Source organism: Neopsephotus bourkii, unplaced genomic scaffold, assembly GCF_033783945.1.
Source record: "Neopsephotus bourkii isolate Nb327-2 ecotype Australia unplaced genomic scaffold, CSIRO-AGI_Nbou_v1 NB_234, whole genome shotgun sequence".
NCBI classification, from domain to species: Eukaryota; Metazoa; Chordata; class Aves; order Psittaciformes; family Psittacidae; genus Neopsephotus; species Neopsephotus bourkii.
Genome location: NW_026900744.1, coordinates 7,804,341 through 7,823,124, shown reverse-complemented (window position 1 = coordinate 7,823,124; position 18,784 = coordinate 7,804,341). Strand labels below are relative to the sequence as shown.

General features: G+C 37.4%; 1 protein-coding gene across 1 annotated transcript in view; it reads right to left on the bottom strand.

Annotated features, from left to right (window-relative positions):
• The window catches only part of AK5 (adenylate kinase 5), a 90,819-nt gene that overhangs the window by 60,923 nt on the left and 11,112 nt on the right, over positions 1–18,784 (bottom strand). The window contains exon 6 of the mRNA XM_061345122.1: positions 9,231–9,422. Coding sequence (XP_061201106.1) covers positions 9,231–9,422 — 192 coding nt within the window. The remainder of the gene's footprint in view (positions 1–9,230; positions 9,423–18,784) is intronic.

Sequence of the window (18,784 nt, the reverse complement as noted above, 5' to 3'; positions counted from 1 at the left end):
AGGGCATGAGCCACTGGTGTATTAACGTTTTAATAGGACTGCGAGAGTGAGAGCTATAAGACCATCCTGATTCTACTAATGTAGGAAATTGCATCAGTTGATATCCAAACTTTTTTGATCAAATGTCAGCAAAATGGCTTTGCCATGTAGTTGGAAAAGCACTGACTATAAACTTTTCATAGGGAAGATCCATCACGGGTCATCAGAGCTAGAAATCACTAATGGAACTTTTGGTAAGAAAGTGGCATTTTAACATTTGCAGCAAAGCATGGTTGAAATGCAGCTTTAGTTTTTCTGATGGATGTTCACAAAATGAAGTGTAGTTTAGGACAGGAAAGTTTGCTTATGGATGCCAAGTATTTCTGATACAATAGAAAAGGACTTTCCAGAGATGGGGTATTTTTTCCAAGTGGGTTTCCTAATATAAGTCTCCTCTAAATAAGAAAAATAGATCTTCTTTAAGTCTCACTTTAACTATAAAGAGGAAACTGGAAGCTAATATTCACTCAAAAGACACAGATTAATTACCTTAAGATGAACTGCTTAAAATAACTCGAAGAATATGTAGAGCATGTTTCTTTAAACATCTCCCACAGTTCATTTCTCTGCATGAGAACTTGGTTTAATTACTTAGCTTTAGCTTCAGATCTGTAAAAAAACTCTGTTAATTTTAAACACATACCAGTTTTCAGAGTGCCATAAATGGGTAAAACCTGGAATAGTATGACTGTCAGAAACAGTATTCCCTCTCTCCTTCTGGACTCATTGATGGCTAATTCTATAGCCAGGCTTGTCAAAGGTTATTTATTTTTTTCAAAGTTTACTTATTCATTCAAGCTACTGGGCATACAGGGGGCAGGGCAGATTTCAAAGAGCTGGTACTTATTTAAATCATTGTTCCTCCGAAGTTAGAAAATAATATAGTGTTGGAGCAATGCTATTCACTTCAGCAAAGAATTTCCCCCCTCAAGGTTTTTCTCCATGCTTGCCATATACACAGAGGGCATGTTTCCAAGCTTGGTTGTTCTCTGGCAGACATTACTATTTCTGGTATATTTGTGAACATAAATCATATAATTAGAGGCTGAAAATATTTTAAAATGGAAAAGTGTATATGGTGCACATGCTTCCACATATGCACAAATTACTTGTCTATCTTTCCCATATGAAATACGCATATATTTACAAACAGTTTGTTTAGACACATTTCCACATAAATTTCATTTACATAGATCCTTTTATATGTTCTTTAAAGTATCTCACAAAGTGGTAAAGCAAATAGTGTTAAGACAGTGTAAAACCTCACCATGTTGCAGAGACCTTCTCTAGCTCAGCAGCTCCACAGAAAACAGGTTCTTTCTTATATCCCAGGTTTTCTGTAACAGAGCTATCAAACAAACTATCTGGGTTCCTCTTCACACCCCCACTTGGTCATGCCCAAGAAACCAGAAGTACCGAGAAGAACCAGTCATCTTAAAAGCTAACATGTTCCTGCAAGACTGTGCTCACGACTGTGGTATTTTTATAACAGCTGAGGCATTTGAAAATATATTGGTAGCACTGGGCCAATCAATGGGAAATCTCAGTTGTACCCTCTACAAAGCAAAGCAAATTCAAACCCACATCTAAGTCTTGCAGGGAGAACGGCTACACTCACAATGAGCGTGCATACAACAGGTCCGAGGGAAATAATTATTTTCCAAGCCTGTATCAACTTGCAGCCAAGATGGCATGTATATGAGATTATGAACCTGCAGTAGGGGAGTAAGAGAGCACGGCGGAAGTGGTGGCTAACAGTCTCTATTGCGAGCATTACTTTACGGAAGGGGGTATGGGATTCTTTTAATTTTCTTTTTAAGGACTGTTTAATGCAAAACTGCATGGACGAGAGCAAGTACCACAACCATAAAAACAAGAGAAGCTAGTAATTCTGTATTCTCCCAAACCAGATGTAAGTTTCTCCACCGAGGAGATGACTGGATTCTGGTTTGGGAGAGGTGCCAGGCAGCTGTTGCCATCAGGACCTGCAAGCAGGGTAGAGGTTCAGGTCATGCCTGTGTGTAACAATTTCCTATCGATAAGATCTGGATTGACCTTGAGAGTTGGTGAAAAGGCTGCAGGACTCACATTTCTCACATGGACAGGAGGCCCAGAATTAGAAGAGGAATTCCCCTCAGGAATATGGTTTAGTGGTGGTCTAGACAATCCTGATGTAATGGTTGGACATGATCTTAAAGATCTTTTCCAACCTAGATGATTCTACGCTTCTGTGAGCAACTGGAAGTCCTCTGGAATAAGCATTCACAGCTAAAAAAAATAAATAAATAGAAAGCCCAACCCTATAGTTGGGCAGCTATATGGTAACAGAGAAACTTTAGAAACAGATTATAACTGGTATTTTCATCAGTGTATTGGTAAATCACAGCCTGTAGCTGAAGTTCATGTCAGTGTGCGATGCTATAGCAAACCCCTTTTCTTTTAACCAAATCAAGAGAAAATTTATATAACATCGTTCCATGGGGAATTTTTCTGTGACAGTTGACAGCCATTAGGCTTGTTCGATGCTAATGAGGGCAGACAGCTATATAAGCTATTTCCCTCACCCGCAACTATTTGACTTCTAAATTTGTGCTCAAAATCCATTTCCAGCTTCAGCTGCTTTTTCTGGGTTCCCTTCACTTCTCTGACTAATCTGAATGTCATTTTAATGTTTTGCATAGGCATGGTAAATTCCCTAAAAGGAAAAGTGAGACAATGAAGATATCGGTGAAATCAGCATTTTATGCCACAGGATGCTGTCCTGCTCTGGCTGCTTAAATAACGTCCAGAGATGCCTTATAACATTTAGCATTTTAGTCTTGCTAAAGGCAATCTTTTTTTCTTAAATACACACAGACTTATTAACATACCAAGGCTGACACTGAAGCATTATGTTTACATAAAATTATTACAGATAAGGAAGACTGGGCCTAATCCTGTCTCCAGTAAGAGGAACATCCACTGCTACAATGATGAGCTCTGTAAATTCTTTTTTTCTGCCTAGACTAACATATTTCTACAAAGAACAGCTAAGCTCTCCAAGAGCAACTTTAATAACTGTGACTGAAAGGTTTTTGTAATGCAATGATCTCTTATCCATTGACTATACCAACATCTAGACCAGATAAGAGTCCAAATAAAGTGGAGATTTAGACCCTTTTCAAAATAGCAAGATGTGTGATGTGTATCACTGGGGTGGGAATAGAAGAGTTTTAAAATCCATCTGAACAATGCAGAGTACTTTAATTACCATTTCCTTTCTACCTAACTTCTCCTCTATCCTACCATCTTCCCACAATTAGTTTTGGTTTGGTACAAATAATTACTTTCTGAAATACAAATTAGCTGGAGATAAAAATCCTGCATGCTGTCTTGCTCTCCTCACCACTGGTAACTTTTTCCTCCGATACAAACAGAATGCAATAACCATAGCATGGTCAAATTTTCTACTTTACTGAAAATGGCTGATTGCCACCAATGGATTTATTTTATATAATAAGGAGTTATCATTTTTTTCTTGCATTGAACTAGCAGTAAAAAAGTACAACTGTGGTATTTTTCACTGTGTGTGGGCACCATCTAATATCCTCTAAATGCTTACTCCTTTCTCTCCTGAGCATAGTTTGTGCCTGTAACTGAGAATGACTTGACCAAGTCAGGTGAGAGGAAAAAAACCCACCATGTTTTCCAGGTGAAGAGGCTGTTTTCTATGAGATTATTTATTTATTTATTTATGATTTAGAGTTAGAAACATTATGATACCAGTGCTTTAACAGTTTGTTCATTATGGTCTGCCACACTGTATTGTTGTGTTCTCTAAACTTTCCTGCAGTAGGATAAATTACATCTGATGGCATGTAAATGAAAATGTTTCCTGGTTAGAATAATTTTACATCACAGTAATTTATTCAAAGGTCAGTGAATGTGATTTCCTTGAGCTTTATCCTACAGTTTTTAAGGGCTAGGTGGTTCAAAGCAGCAAGTCTAACGATGATGAAACATCAATGTAATGCCCAAAGGAGAAAGGTATCTTGAAATTAACAAAATAATAAATCAAGTTTCACTTAATTTTCCAGCTGATTCTTAAGGAATTATTTTAATAGGAATCTTCTTTAACAGCAAGTTCTCACCAGACAACAAAGATGTGCTGGAATAGACCTCCAGCTAATACAAACCAATTTTCTCCTGAAACAGTGTACCTAGGCTGGGGTACCAGGGGTGGGGGTAGAAAGAAGTATTAACTGTTTATTATTTGTAACTAACAGCATATTTTTTTCAGAGCATGCTAGCTCTGTCTCAGGACAGCAACCACATTAAAAGCATTAAAGCACATTAGTTGCATAGGGATTAAGTTTTTTTCATTCTTTGCTTTACTTTTTCATTATTATCTAATTAAAGAAATATTAAATCAGTGCTAGAAATGATACCATCCTGTATCTCCAGAAGTACTGTAGCCAAAATAAGTACCTAACAATGATTCTCAGAGGTGAGTGATATGAACCACCTAAGTATTTTTAATTGAACAGCAAGAAGCTTGTATACACAGACCCTTTTATTTTGAAGTTCTCTACTCATGACACACCTCAGCAATAGCCTTGGCTTCTTGGGCATGGCTGTGTATACATACCAACTCCCATGTCAGCACCTGAGACCAACTATAATGATATTTTAACATATTCATCTAAATAATTGCTAGAATGCAAGAAGGATATTGGAGTGGATTAAACTGTGTTCAGAACTGAAGTCCTCTGCTAAACATTAGAGTACTTGCAGATCATCTAGGCATTTACATTTTCTCCTGTTTATAATTTAACATCCCCCTCCCATTTGTGGCTTAGTTATTGTCTAGATAAACAATATATAATGTTCTAAGATTTTTTTTTTAAGTTACTGATACAATAATTGCCAGCATATGTATCTATTTACATCCAGTATTGTGATATCTATTATTATTGCCTTGATAATTGCCTTTTGGAATAAAGTTTGACTTAAGTAAAGTCAGGTTTTGATTTGTTAGATCTATTGAAAGACTGCTAAAAAGGATGCTGAACACAGACCATGTATTCACAAAAAGATCAGATATTTACTTCTCTTTCTTAATTTTAATGAAGTTTACACTGTTCAATTTGAATAACAATCCAAAATCTTGGACACTCCAACTTCATTATTCCAAAGACAGGGCTTTTCAGAAAGAACAGAGTTATATCTCCCCATTTCTTAAAAGTACTATAGGTGGGCCCCTCACTTGTTTTTTTGAAAACAGAAACCAGGATCAGACTCTGAGACCAGGGATATCATGCACAGACTGAAAACAAGGCATACACAGCAACAAACAAGTACAAGATAGGCATTATGTAAAATTATCAAAGATCAAGTGGGGAAAAAAAAAGATGAAAGGAAAAAAATACACCTAAGTAGCCTCACCAATACAATCTGAAATGAAGAACATGGTTTTTAATTCTATTAACTTAAGCAAACTATGTTAAACCCAGTATGGAGTAACTGTTGGAGCAGGAAAAATAATATTCTTTGGGAATGTACATGTGTATTTTCTTGCTCATGCAGTGTCTAACAGTAAACTACAATTTTATCAAACGTCTCTTCATTTATCATACTTAGTTATATTTCATTTTATTTTTCTTTCTGTCTTAGTCTGTTCATTGATGATGATAAAAATATTTAACTAGGTGCTTAAAATTTGAGTTGTGGTTCTAACATTATAACTCTCCATAAGACAAATGGTTCTGTTTCTTTTTGGACTCTTCATTAGGGACTGTAGTGGTAGGACAAGGAGTAATGGGTTAAAACTTAAACAGGGGAAGTTTAGACTGGATATAAGGAGGAAATTCTTTCCTGTTAGGGTGGTGAGGCACTGGAATAGGTTGCCCAGGGAGGTTGTGAATGCTCCATCCCTGGCAGTGTTCAAGGCCAGGTTGGACGAGGCCTTGGGTGATATGGTTTAGAGCGAGGTGTCCCTGCCCATGGCAGGGGGGTTGGAACTCGATGATCTTATAGTCCTTTCCAACCCTAACTATTCTATGATTCTATGATTTTCCCAGAGTAGAATCAAGCCACTTGGTAGAAGAAATGTTTGAGATTCAGAGCTCTGAATACCAGTGACAAGGTGCAGGTAGACATTTAAGAAAAATGTAAAACTTTTTTTCCTCCTGGTCAACACTGACCTTGCCTGACATTGCCGCAAGGATTCACTCCTCTAGGAATTACTCTAGTGTAATTCTATTTTATGCTGTTCTAGTTCTTACACTGATCTCATCCGTATAGTATTTCAGTGCTCCCCAAGTTCAAAATTATAATCATCAGGATGAATGTGATTTTCTTTCTTGAATCCTCTTTCTGTAGGGAAATAATATGTACAAATGTATCAAATGATGCATTAGTGTTAATAACACATGTATTACACAAATACATGCTAATAAAGGCAAGTCGAAGAGACAATGTTTCCACAGGTAGAAAGTGGTGATGAAGACTGCAGTGGTTCTTGGACCCTATGGCTTTCTTTTCTATTGATGAAAGGCTATGAAAAATTATATATTTTTTCTATTATCAAAACCAGGAGAAAGCTCAAGTTCACCAGTGAAGACAACGGGGATCAAAGCCATTTAGAGTAAGAAAGTATCTCTCCACTGATGTTTGCTTAAAGGAATAGGACAGGAAGTTGGCAGAGACATACTTCAATGTCCCACTGGATAAATGAATTTCCAACAAGATGAACATATGAAATTACATTGTCAGAGGAATGTCAAAACTCTGTAGATGATGCTGATCTATAAATTCACCACGAGGAAAAGGAACAAATGGTGATAATGTAACAGTTTTTTAAAAAGCTATTTTAAAATTTACAACTTGCTCTAGTAGTATGTAGTTTCCTGTGTTGACTTAGCATTTTTCCTGTTTCGAGATCATATGTTTTTAAAAAATGTCCTTTTATAGAAAGTTTCAGTTGCTTACTTGCTCTGTACTATCCATGCCTAATCTCCTCTTATTACTCCTTCCCCAGCTACTCCTTTCTCTCATTTATCCCCCACCACCCCAGTTGCCTTAGACAACTGGAAGATGTATCTTCCAGTTGCAATGAAATCCTATGGAAATGAGGTCTGGCATATACATTCTTTGTCATCTACAGAAAGGGATCCTATTATCCACTGGCCACGAAATTACTCGTGTCTAACTCTCATGGCTTGGCCTTACTAACACATCCTGCTTTTGCAGAAAGGGAAACGCAGCTGAACTGTAGCAACTCTAATGACAGGTGAACAATGTCTCCCTTCCAAAGCCTAATTCCCTTCACTTCTACACCAATGTAAATTTAAAGTAGTTGATCCTGCCCCTCTACTCTGCTCTTGTGAGACCTCACTTGGAGTAATTTGTACAGTTCTGGTGTCCCCAGCATAAAAAGGACATGGAACTGTTGGAACAAGTACGAAGGAAGGCCACGAGGATGATCAGGAGCTGGAGCACCTCCAGTATGAAGACAGGCTGAGAAAGTTGAGGCTGTTCAGCCTGGAGAAGAGAAAGCTGTGTGGAGACCTCATAGCAGCCTTCCAGTATCTGAAGGGGGCCTATAAGGATCCTAGGGAGGGACTCTTCGTTCGTTAGGGATCATAGTGATAGGACAAGGGGCAACAGGTTCAGACTTAAACAGGGGAAGTTTAGATTGGATATAAGGAGGAAGTTCTTTACTGTGAGGGTGGTGAGGCACTGGAATGGGCTGTCCAAGGAAGTTGTAAATGCTCCCTCCATGGCGGTGTTCAAGGCGGGGGTGGACAGAGCCTTGGATAACATGGTTTAGTGTGAAGTGTCCCTGCCCATGGCAGGGGAGATGGAACTTGATGACCTTAAGGTCCTTTCTAATCCTAACTAATCTATTATTCAATGATTCTAGATCTCTGTGGGATTACAACAACACACTTTGAGTAGACACCATATAGGTAAGGAGTAAATTCAAATTTTAACATTTTTGACATGTTGCAGAGTCAGTATTATCTGCATATGCTGTTTACTTGGTCTGTAGCAGACAGTAATATAATGTTCACATGCCACATTATCATCTCCACACCCATCACAAACATCTCCTTTCTTCAAAATCCAAAGAAGTACCTAAGGTGAATGTTACAATTTAAATTATCCTCCTAATCTCAAGAAACAGAGCTAAAAAGTAGAAGATGAAGCCTCAACAGGAAAAACATCTGTTTTACTTGTCTCATCCCAGAAAAGGAATTCAATCCACATGCCCCACATGATTTACCTACAAAGGCACGTTTTTGCTGAAGAGCTAAGTATGCTTTCTATAGGAGGAGCATTTGTAAAGGCTATAGAAATGTAATCAAATACACACTGCCTCAATAACGGAGAATGACTTCCTAAAATTCCAGTCCTCTCATCCTTCCAAACACAATCCTCAAACAGAACAGATACTTTTTAGAGAAAACAATGTTGTAATTTCCATAATAACTGAAAACCAATTTCATAATTTTGAAATTCAGAAGGATGTTGAAGTGCATTATTAAGGCATCATTAGATGACTTTGCAATAAGGATGCTTTGGCCCATCGTGAATCTGACCAGCGCATAGAATTAGTCATATTTGCCATGAGGAGAATGTACCAATGGGAACTACACAGGTTATTTAGAATACCAAAATAAAAAAAATATGCCATCTGTGCTCTCACGGTGCCTGTTGTAGTACCACGTTCTGTGCATTGTTACAATCAGTCAGTAATTCAGAACGTGTCAATAATTCAACCTTGTCAACTGCTTATTGAATTTGTCATCATTAAACACTTACATACTTCAGCAAATACTTGCTAGCCTTACTTCCATGAAGTGCTTCTGGCTTTATTTATGAATGCAGCTTTTGGTGTGTTTCGTGTTAGACATAGTGAGTAATTTCTAAGCAAAGGGTTTTCAACTAGTTGGTAAAGCATTTCATGCTTGCAGCAAAGAATTTACATGGTGCTTACCATGTCACCTGTGTGCATGTGAATTTTGCTCTTTTGCTGCATTTTGAAGATAATACTCTTTCAGAAAACTGGAAGTTTGCTGTCAGTAACTATGGTTTATACCTAAACCACAATTTGATTCACCAACCCTATCTTAAAGCAAAAGGTCCAAGAAGCCAAGTATAACCACAGCAAAAATTAAGGTTTCAGAGGTATACACTAAAGAACTTACTGTGATGATTAGCCCTTTTTCCTGGAAATATTTAACCAATGGAACAGCATTCTGCTTGAAATTCATCAGTCGTCTTTGAGTGGCTTTCAGGTTATCATCAGGTCTTCCTTGCTGTTCAGCACGCTTCAGTAACCTTTCTTTCAGCCTTTGACTGGAGCATGCCAGGAACACCACCAAATCTGGGGTACAGATCTGTAGAAAGAGCAATTCAAGAAATCTGTGATTAAGCTGACTACCCAGCACTGCAGGACTCAGCAATTCCATTATTAGGTGAAGTTCAGGTATGCTTTTCAGATTATTCTAAACACAGAGTTGACAGTTATTCTGTCATTTCATGAGATGAATCAATTATGACAGTTAATTTTACTACCACATAACAGCTTTAAGGCACATATTCACATGAAAGTCTATGAAGGTAAGTTTTTGTGTTAGACGTTTTCATGCAATACAGACATTATCAGAAGTAGCTCTGTTAAATTAAGGTTGATTCATTAGTAGTAGCAGAATAGTAGTAGAGATTTTGGGAACTTAGAGAGCACACAGTAATAAATTCAAATTATGACACAGATTCTGAAAGAGAATGCTACAGATTTCAATGCCTTTCAATGCCAAGGAACACCATCTCATGAAAGGGACGGCTGATGCACCTTTCAGCAGACTGAGCAGACAGACATCTCAAGTCCCATTGTGGACATCCAGAGTGGATTGGAGCTTCCTAACATACAGTACACAGGGACTCAGAAATTGTAACTGCAAATCGGGTATCTAGTAAAGTGAAGGACAAAAGGAGTTTATACATTAGTAGTTTTACTGAGTATTTCCATTTCTATGAATCCTAGTAATAATGAAGAAATATGGTAAGAAATCGTTAGGTGACCCAAGCTGTAGCTGCCTATCTCCACTTTGAAGGCTCACTTTCAAACACCTTCAAGACTAGCATTTATGATGTATTCTGCTCTGTGAAGTCAGTCTGTAAAGCATAGGACTTAAGCTTTTGCGTATCACATAACTTCACATACAACACCAAACCTTACAGATAGTACTTAGAATAAATAGATTGATCATGAAAGTATTAGCTTTAACAGAAAAAGAGGCAGGAGACAAAAGACTCTTTCTGCTTCAAACATGGGCAGATCTGCCTAACACAAACATGAGAGTGCAGCTTTCCACACTCAGCCTCAGTTCTTTAAAGAAACGGTGTCTGAGTAAGTGCAGCCCCACAGCAAGGGAAGGATATGAACACCACCATCAGGTGTGCAGATTCTCATCTGCTTCTTCCCAGAAATGGCACTGGCCCCACAGGTCAGTTCCTTTTGAAAAAAATGGGAAAGCATGCACAGTGCATTGTAAAATGGGGATAATAATGAGGTAGAACACAGTAATTATTGTGGAAAATCAATTAATTAGGTTTTAATTATTTCCCATTGCTTTTTAAAATGGAAAGTTCTCTACAGCAGGTGAGTACTGCTGTTCTTAATTTGTTTACTAGTAACAGCAACAATACAAAGGACAGTATCAGAATCCCAGGAGCTAAAACTATTTTTTCTAACACTCTAGCTTTGCTAATTTGAAATGTATTTTACGCACAGAAATAAACTGTCAATGAAATCAATGGTTTAAAATTCTCAGTTCAAGAAGCCTAGTTTCAAATGAAGTATTGTCTAGAGGGTTTTCTGTTGAAGTGGAAAAAAAGGTAATTCAAACATATTTGAGGTAGGAAGACAAAGCAGATTCTGAATATGTGATATCTCTATGAATTAAACCTGACGAATATTTACTTTTATCATCAGAAAGTAGCTGAAAACCATTTAATAAACAGAAGCCTCTGCTTCATTTTAGATGCATGAAAGGGCAACATCTCTTCTATATCCATAGGTAGTCAGACCTAATAGCACTTAATGTCTTTCTTCTACATGCATTTACAACCTGCAGGGTAAACGCTTAAAATGTTATTGATAATTCACTCCTGTTTTCAGGAACATCTCTACTTCCACCTACCTCAACTGCAGGTGCCTGCAAGACATGCTTAGAAATACTTCCAAGTTGGAAAGAAACAGGCTAGTGTGAACATATGGACATCTGGGATTACTTCTCGAGAAACATCTAGTTCTCCTCCGTAAATATGAGTAAAAAATCGCTTTTTTTTCTAACAAAGGAAAAGGTTTTTTTATGACTCATTTAAAAAAAACCAACCAAAACAACAAACCCAAACCTATTTTTTAAACTCAGAACTAACTGTTGTGGAGTTTTATGATTAGGGAATAAATTTTATTCTGAGACTCAGCTTGTAGAAGAGTTGTATAGAACCAGCACAGCAGAAGTACTGGATTCCATCACTCTGATTTTCCATAGCATGCTCATTTTTTTGCTAAACGCAGAAGGTCTTTTTCATGTCCAGAAATGCGCGTGAGGAAGGACTTTGGGGTTTAGGGAAATAAATTTGGCTAGTTACTAACTGGAACTCAGCAGAAGGCAGAATCTTTGCCTATGGGAACAGACAGGTTTCTGGTTATTTACAACCTTCTGAATTTTAAATGGGACATAGAATGTACGGCATCAACTCAGAATAAAACGGGTGGGTACATCCTCTCATTTTTTAGAATAGTATATACAAGTAAGTAAATACTACTCTATTTGGGTCTGAATATCCTCCTAAACTGGAACTAGGAGTAAATTGAGAGTAATCCCATGCAAGTTGGTGGTGCTATCGACGTAAATAGTAAGTGGAAAGATGTTTTCTCTAGGGGTATTTTCTACATCTCTTGTTAGTGAGAGTAGTGCGGTTGTTTGCTAGAAATTAGATGATTACATTCTCTCTCATTATTCCTCATTAGGCACTAGACAAAAATGCTCTGTTTCTTAATTCCTGGTGTGTTCTACTAGATACTCCTGAGAAAACTCATCTGACAGCTCATGAACAACCGTCATTAATTTAACAGTGCACTTTATTCTAATTGATAAAGGTTACTAGCAAGCTAGCTTATGTCCATTCTATGGGTGCTCTCCCTTGTAATTACTGAATTGCTTTTTATAGTTCCATCTCTGCTGGTTTACTAGATTGTTTGCATAGTTTTTTCTTGGTTTAGAAAAGCAAAATAATGAATCATGTTGTCAAAGAATGAATCTTGCTCATAGATTTTTTTCTCAAGTAACTGCTCTTGAACCATATTCACAATGCCTAAGAAATAAGCTTCCAGAAGATTGCCCAGGCTACATAATTAGGCCCCCTAATAATTGATTAAGAGCAGCAGGTGTCTTCAGGGAGAACAGATTTTCATCTGTGTAGTGCAGCTAGTCAATAGGAATCCCTATCTGCAAATGTTAATGCTGAAAAGAAAGGTCTAAGCAGACTTCTGGTTCCGAACTGCCCAGCAGGCACCTCCATTTGCTCTTCTCAGTATTAAGAACTGAAAAGGGTTGAGCTCTCCTTCGGCTAGTTTGGCTAGCAGAGTCCTTGTCAGAAAAATAGGAAACCTGAGGTCTAGGATCTCATACCCAGCAGAAAATTGAAGCAGGAGAGTGTTCTACCTTCCAGGGGAGAATACAGACAATAAGACTATTCCATAGGCTTCGTGCTCAAGTTTGGCTTTAAGAAAGCAATGGAAAACTCACAGGACCAAGGAGAATGAATGAGAGGAACCATAGCAGTGCAGATAGCTGATATGCTAGTCCTCCAACTCATACAGATGACTGGGTACATAGATCCAGTAGGAGACTGTACCTGAGGCTATCAGCCTGGAACAATTAAGTGGAGATCTGGGAGAAGTGAGATAGAAATTGAGGAAGGAATGAAATGAAGAAGACACACAGACCATGGTGGAAAAAAAAGAATGCCTTTACCAGAACAAAAACCTATTGCAGAGAAGAGATCCTTAAGAAGATTCACAGAAAGGCTGCATTCATTTTTCTAGTTGTTCTGGAGCCCACACTCCTGGCCAGTGACAGAGCAAGTTTCCTACAAGAAACTCTTTGCAGAGCATGAGCTTGGCAGACAGTCATAGGTTAGCTGCCTACATACAGATCAAACACCTACATCAAACTTTGAGGGGACTACAGACGTCATTTCTGCTTTGAGGTTTAAGTATTGGACTTGGAGGAATAGTACTGCTGTCCTTAGCCTGTGAGACTGTGAAAGTACAAGTCAGTTTTTCCCAGCATCCTCTATATTGACATCTACATAATTCTACTTTAACACAATTACTTTCCATAATAATTTTCATAGGGAATATATTGGTGAGTTAAACAAAGTTAACTTGTATCACAGCCACGATTAACCAGTTATTCTTTGTAGGTGTCTTGTATTTATGAATATGCTTAATGACATTTTAAACAAAGAATCAGTAAAATCTACTGCCTCTTCATTATTTAAATTAAAATTTACTTCTTCAAATATAGTCTTGTCACCCAGGCCATTTAACACAAAAATATTTTTAAGATAATTTCTATAAAAGCAGTCTTTTATCAAGGAATTAAATTATATTCATGAATGAATATTTAATTCTAGTACCTTTTCCACATTTCATTTCAAAACTTCACAACTAATATATTTTAAGCAAATTTCATCTGTATTTACACTATTGAAACTAAATGTTAATATTGGTGAAGGAAATGCTGCAATCAGAAGTTACGTATGAATGACTGAAAGTGGAAAAAACCCCTCCAAACTAAATCAGTAATTAAAATTAACTGGAAAATACTGGAGTGAGAAATAATTTCTCCTGGGAAGGGTAAGAACACTGCCATGTGAGAGATTACATACAAAGTCAAACTACAGTTTCTTCTGCACAAGTCATTTGAGTTCAATACACCAGTCAGAGGCATTTCATTACAGTGCTTCTGGAGAGGAAGATACTTAGTATGCTTGAGCATGCTGGTACTGTAGCTGACTTGCTGAGTTTCAAGCTGACACGTTAATGGTAAATAAACCATTTTCTCCTTGGTGCTTTCGAATGTGTGTTTGGAATCTAAACACCTTTGTACTATTTGCACTCAGCAGAGATCATGGATACTTTAGAAATTCATGGTTTAGGATAGCTTTATGCTTAGACTCAAACTGAAAGGCTAAATAAATCAGTATTAAATCTGTCCTGCTACACAGAAGGATTTCAAAATTACCACAACCCAGAAATTAACACATATTTAAAACAAATATATAAACTGGAAGTTCTCTTTGCTTTTATGACATTCAAATTCATGTTTTCACTCTTATTCCACAATCATGACTGCCAGGACCTTCGTTTTAAAGTGAGAACTGAGATTTTCATACTTAAATGACTTTGGGGCTTTATTAAAAGGACCCCTATTAAAGTGTTGGTGGTATTGATTGCTTTCTGAAATTAAGAAATGAGAGTCAGGATTTGGCAACAATCCAAGACTTCCAGTGAGAGAAATTATGTGTCAAATATTCAGTTTTCAAAGAGAAAAATACAGCTAAAATAAGAAGTTCAAAGAAAACTCAAACTCACAGAAAACTGCAATGCTCACAGCTATGAGTTCTCACAGGCTGCAATGAGTCTGCAATGAGGAACAGGCCATTAAGAAAGGAAGCTGGTGTGACTGACCAGAATAGCAGTTGCTGCTGCTGGTTGGCAAGCACTGCTGAAAATCTGAAAGCATCACTGATACCATCTTAACAACTTGTTGCCTTCTCAAAAGATATAGACATAGAAACAGAGATATTAATAACACTAAGAAGGGAAAAAAATCAATTTAAATGTTAAATTCCTCAGATGTGTAAAGTGCTTTTTAATCTACTCACTCCACATTGATGTTACTGCTTGGAAGCAGTGTTTATTACTTCTGGTTTCTAGATATGAGCAGCAAAAGAAATACTGGGAGTGCTGCAAATGATACATTGCTTTATCTTAGGCACTTCAGTCATTGAAATGCAATCTGCTTTAATACAATTCTGCCTAGCAACACGTTGAGAACTTAGTGTCCACACAAGAGTTTGGCAACATAATAAGGAAGAAATAGTCATCTTTTAGCTATACCTATGTTTGGGAATGTTAGCATAAGTTGGTTTGCTTTGACTCGCTCACTAAAAATAACATTTTCTCGCAGAGAAAAGTTCAGCTTCTGGATTAGTCAAAGGGATAAAAATGGGCTGGTAGTACCAAGAGCAATTACAAGTGAAGTTCGCAATAATTCATTATTATTTTGGTTTCTATACTAGGACATTATGCAGGACAGGTACTGTAACTACAGTTCAAACATACAGGTATCCATTTGATTTTTTCACAAAATTAAGAAATCCTGAAAGCTTAACTTAAATAGTGTCAAGTGTCAGTGACAGCTATGTGAGGCATGAAACTGAAAGAATTTATTTAGCATAAATAATTTGTTACATTAAAGATGTCTGTAAATACAGCACAGTTAGATTTTATATGTGCTTGCAAGAGAAAGCAGACACCTTAGCTGACCTTTTCTTCTACTAATATGATGAACCATTTCCAATATAAATTAGTTTATCTTTACAATAACTTACCACAGTTCGTATTGGTGAAAGCCATGTAACAATAGATATAAAAAGGTTCAGTAAACAGCATTCAGAAGGCAGCTATAGCCTTACTGTTTGGGAGCAAGACAGATTTTGTTCCCTTTGTGCCTTGCCTGTCCGCTGGTCATGACCTGCTTTCCACAACATGCACTGGTGGAGAAAGGGGAGATGATCTGATGTTGCTCAGACCAAAAACTGTACAGGCTCTCTCCTGGTTCTCCTTTCATTGACCACTGTGGCTACCCCATATCTACACCAAGTTTTGACTTCCTGGCCCTTTATGTGAAATTTGGTTCAGATACTTTCTTGATCCCACTGTATTAAAACTCACAAAAAGGAACATATGGGTAATAAAACAACACAGATTTCTTACAATCAACAAAGACCCAATATGCTCTCTTGAACTATAATGATGTCAGGTTTGTGTAGCCTGTTTTGTTTACAGACTTCCTATTTCCCTCACATTTGTTCAGATTACTGTCTGAATATCTTGTATTACTCATCTCTATTTACATTCAGTTCAATAACTTGTCCTCCATATTCTGCCCCTACAATTCATTATTGGGATTACTATATATATTTTTGGAGTCTGTTTCTGTCTGTGTAAACAATGGCAAAGGGGAAAGGCTATACAGTGGAAAATGCTGCTTTTAAACTGAATGCTTCTTTGCTTATTTCAAGCTTCCATGATGTGCTGGTTTTGGCTGGGACTTTATTTTCTTAGCTAGTATGGGCTCTGTTTTGGATTTGTGCCGAAAACAGTGTTGATAATACAGAGTTGGTTTTGTTATTGCTAAGCAGTGCTTATACAGTCAAGGCCTTTTCTGCTTCTCACACCACCCCACCAGTGAGTAGGTTGGAGTTGCACAAGAAGTTGCAAGGGGACACAGCCGGGACAGCTGACCCCAGTTGACCCAAGGGATACCTACCATATAACATCATGCTCAGCATACAAAGCTGTGGGAAGAAGAAGGAAGGGGGGGATGTTCAAAGTTATGGCATTTTGTTTTCCCAAGTAACTGTTACGTGTGACAGAGCTCTGTTTTCCTGGAGATCACTGAATATCTGCCTGCCAATGGGAAGTGGTGAACGAATGCCGTGTTTTGCTTCGCTTGTGCATGCAGCTTTTGCTTTAAGCTGTCTTTATTTCAACCCACAAAATTTTTCACTTTTACCCTTCTGATTCTCTCCCCCATCCCACAACGGGGGAGTGAGCAAGTGGCTGTGTGGTGCTTAGTGGTGCTTAGTTGCCTACTGGGGTTAAACCACAATACATGGGGTTACAGATGAATACGCATTCCATCAAACTCAAATGACGAAGGGTAAGTGAACAGTCACCCTTGTCTCTGCTGCTCATTCCTTCCACTGCCATCTACTTTATATCCTATATGGCTGAAGAACTGAGAAAGGCAGCATATTGTACAAACTTGTACAAACTCACCATCATTATTTTAATTCACATCATAAAATCCAAAAGTGTTCTAGCTCCTTTATGGAACAAATGATAAAGTCTCTGTTCAAAAGCACACAACTGCATTTTAGAATCCTTGTAATCAAAACAATTAACAGCTATGAAGGGATCATGAGTGATAAAAACAAGTTAAATAAATAGTAACTCCTACTTCATGCATCTTTTGACAGTTTCCCTAAGTGTAACCTTTAAAATGTCTTGTGTCATACAACTTTTTCTGCTGTTTTAATGTACATAAGCATGCAATGATCTTAAAGGGGCTATCTGTAAGAGTATTCACCCATGACAAAATTATTACTTGCAATAAGAATTAGTTCTTATTCAGCACTTTTTATCAACATATCTCTGTTCTACACAGGGTGTCTTTGTAAAAATAAGAAATATGAATTACAGAATAATGTGATTTGACTATTTGCATTTTGTGGGATTTCACCATTTTCTTCAGAGGGATATTCATTCCATTGCTTAATAGGTCTTCTAATTATAAAGTGCCTTACTAGTTAAGCAACACTGAAATTAAAACTAATTATTTCTCATCTTGCCGTGGAAAACACCCGCAGCATTTTTAATTGCAGACCTACACAAATCATCACAACAGTTAATTACTGAATTCTCCACAACTCAATTGTGTTTCCCATTGAGGGATCTCTGAGGGCCTTAAAAGTGTTACCATGCTTAATGTAAACAACCTGACGTACTATGGATTACTGTCAGCCTCATCCCATGAAGGCAAATGGATACCACATCTGCTGATAGTCCCCCTTCCTTATCACAAGGCCTTCCTACTTATGGGTGTAGCATTATGGCTTATTAAAAGAATTTTAAAGAAAAGCAAGCATATTTTATTTCTTTAAAATATAAATTCAAGCTAAAATACTGCATATATCCCACTGGATTAAATAGATGGTTTATGTTGGCATATCTAGATCCTTCGGACATTTATTTCCACGGCTTTATATATGTTCATATGAGAGGTCAGCTGCAAAAAAAGGTGAAAATGGGGAGCTTAAGTAAACTGGATTTTCTTTCCTGTGTTCATATAAAAGCTCTATGATTCTTTATTTCCTTTCCATATTTATTTTAGTACAGATAAGGCTAAAAGGTGGTCCTATATAAAGTGCTTTGGGATTTTTTTTAGAGACACAGTCGTGTCTTTCAGGAAGAATCAGGCCTTAAGGAGTATGATGCAGCAAAACCCATTAGACTGAAAAGAAACAGACTCTGAAAATATGGTCGGGTCTAGAATGACTAAATCTGAAAAAAAAATAATCCCAAACCCAAACAAACCAATCTACAGGATCCCTGAAGCAATAGCACATACTAAGATGGAGCCAAAGTTTAGGATTTCTATCAGCTGACATTCTGTCAGTCTTTTTTCCATGTAGGTTTCTACAGTCAACAAGAGCTAACCAGGCTGGCAGAGGAGAATGCTTCACGTTAAATGAGGAAGTACTATAAAAACATATTAGAAAGGTATAAAGGGAAGGTTCAAACATATATGAAATATAGTACCCATCTTTCTCCTCTTCTACAGCACTGCCTGAGCTTTTTCTGTTACCCCCTGGACTCCATTTCTTGGTGGTA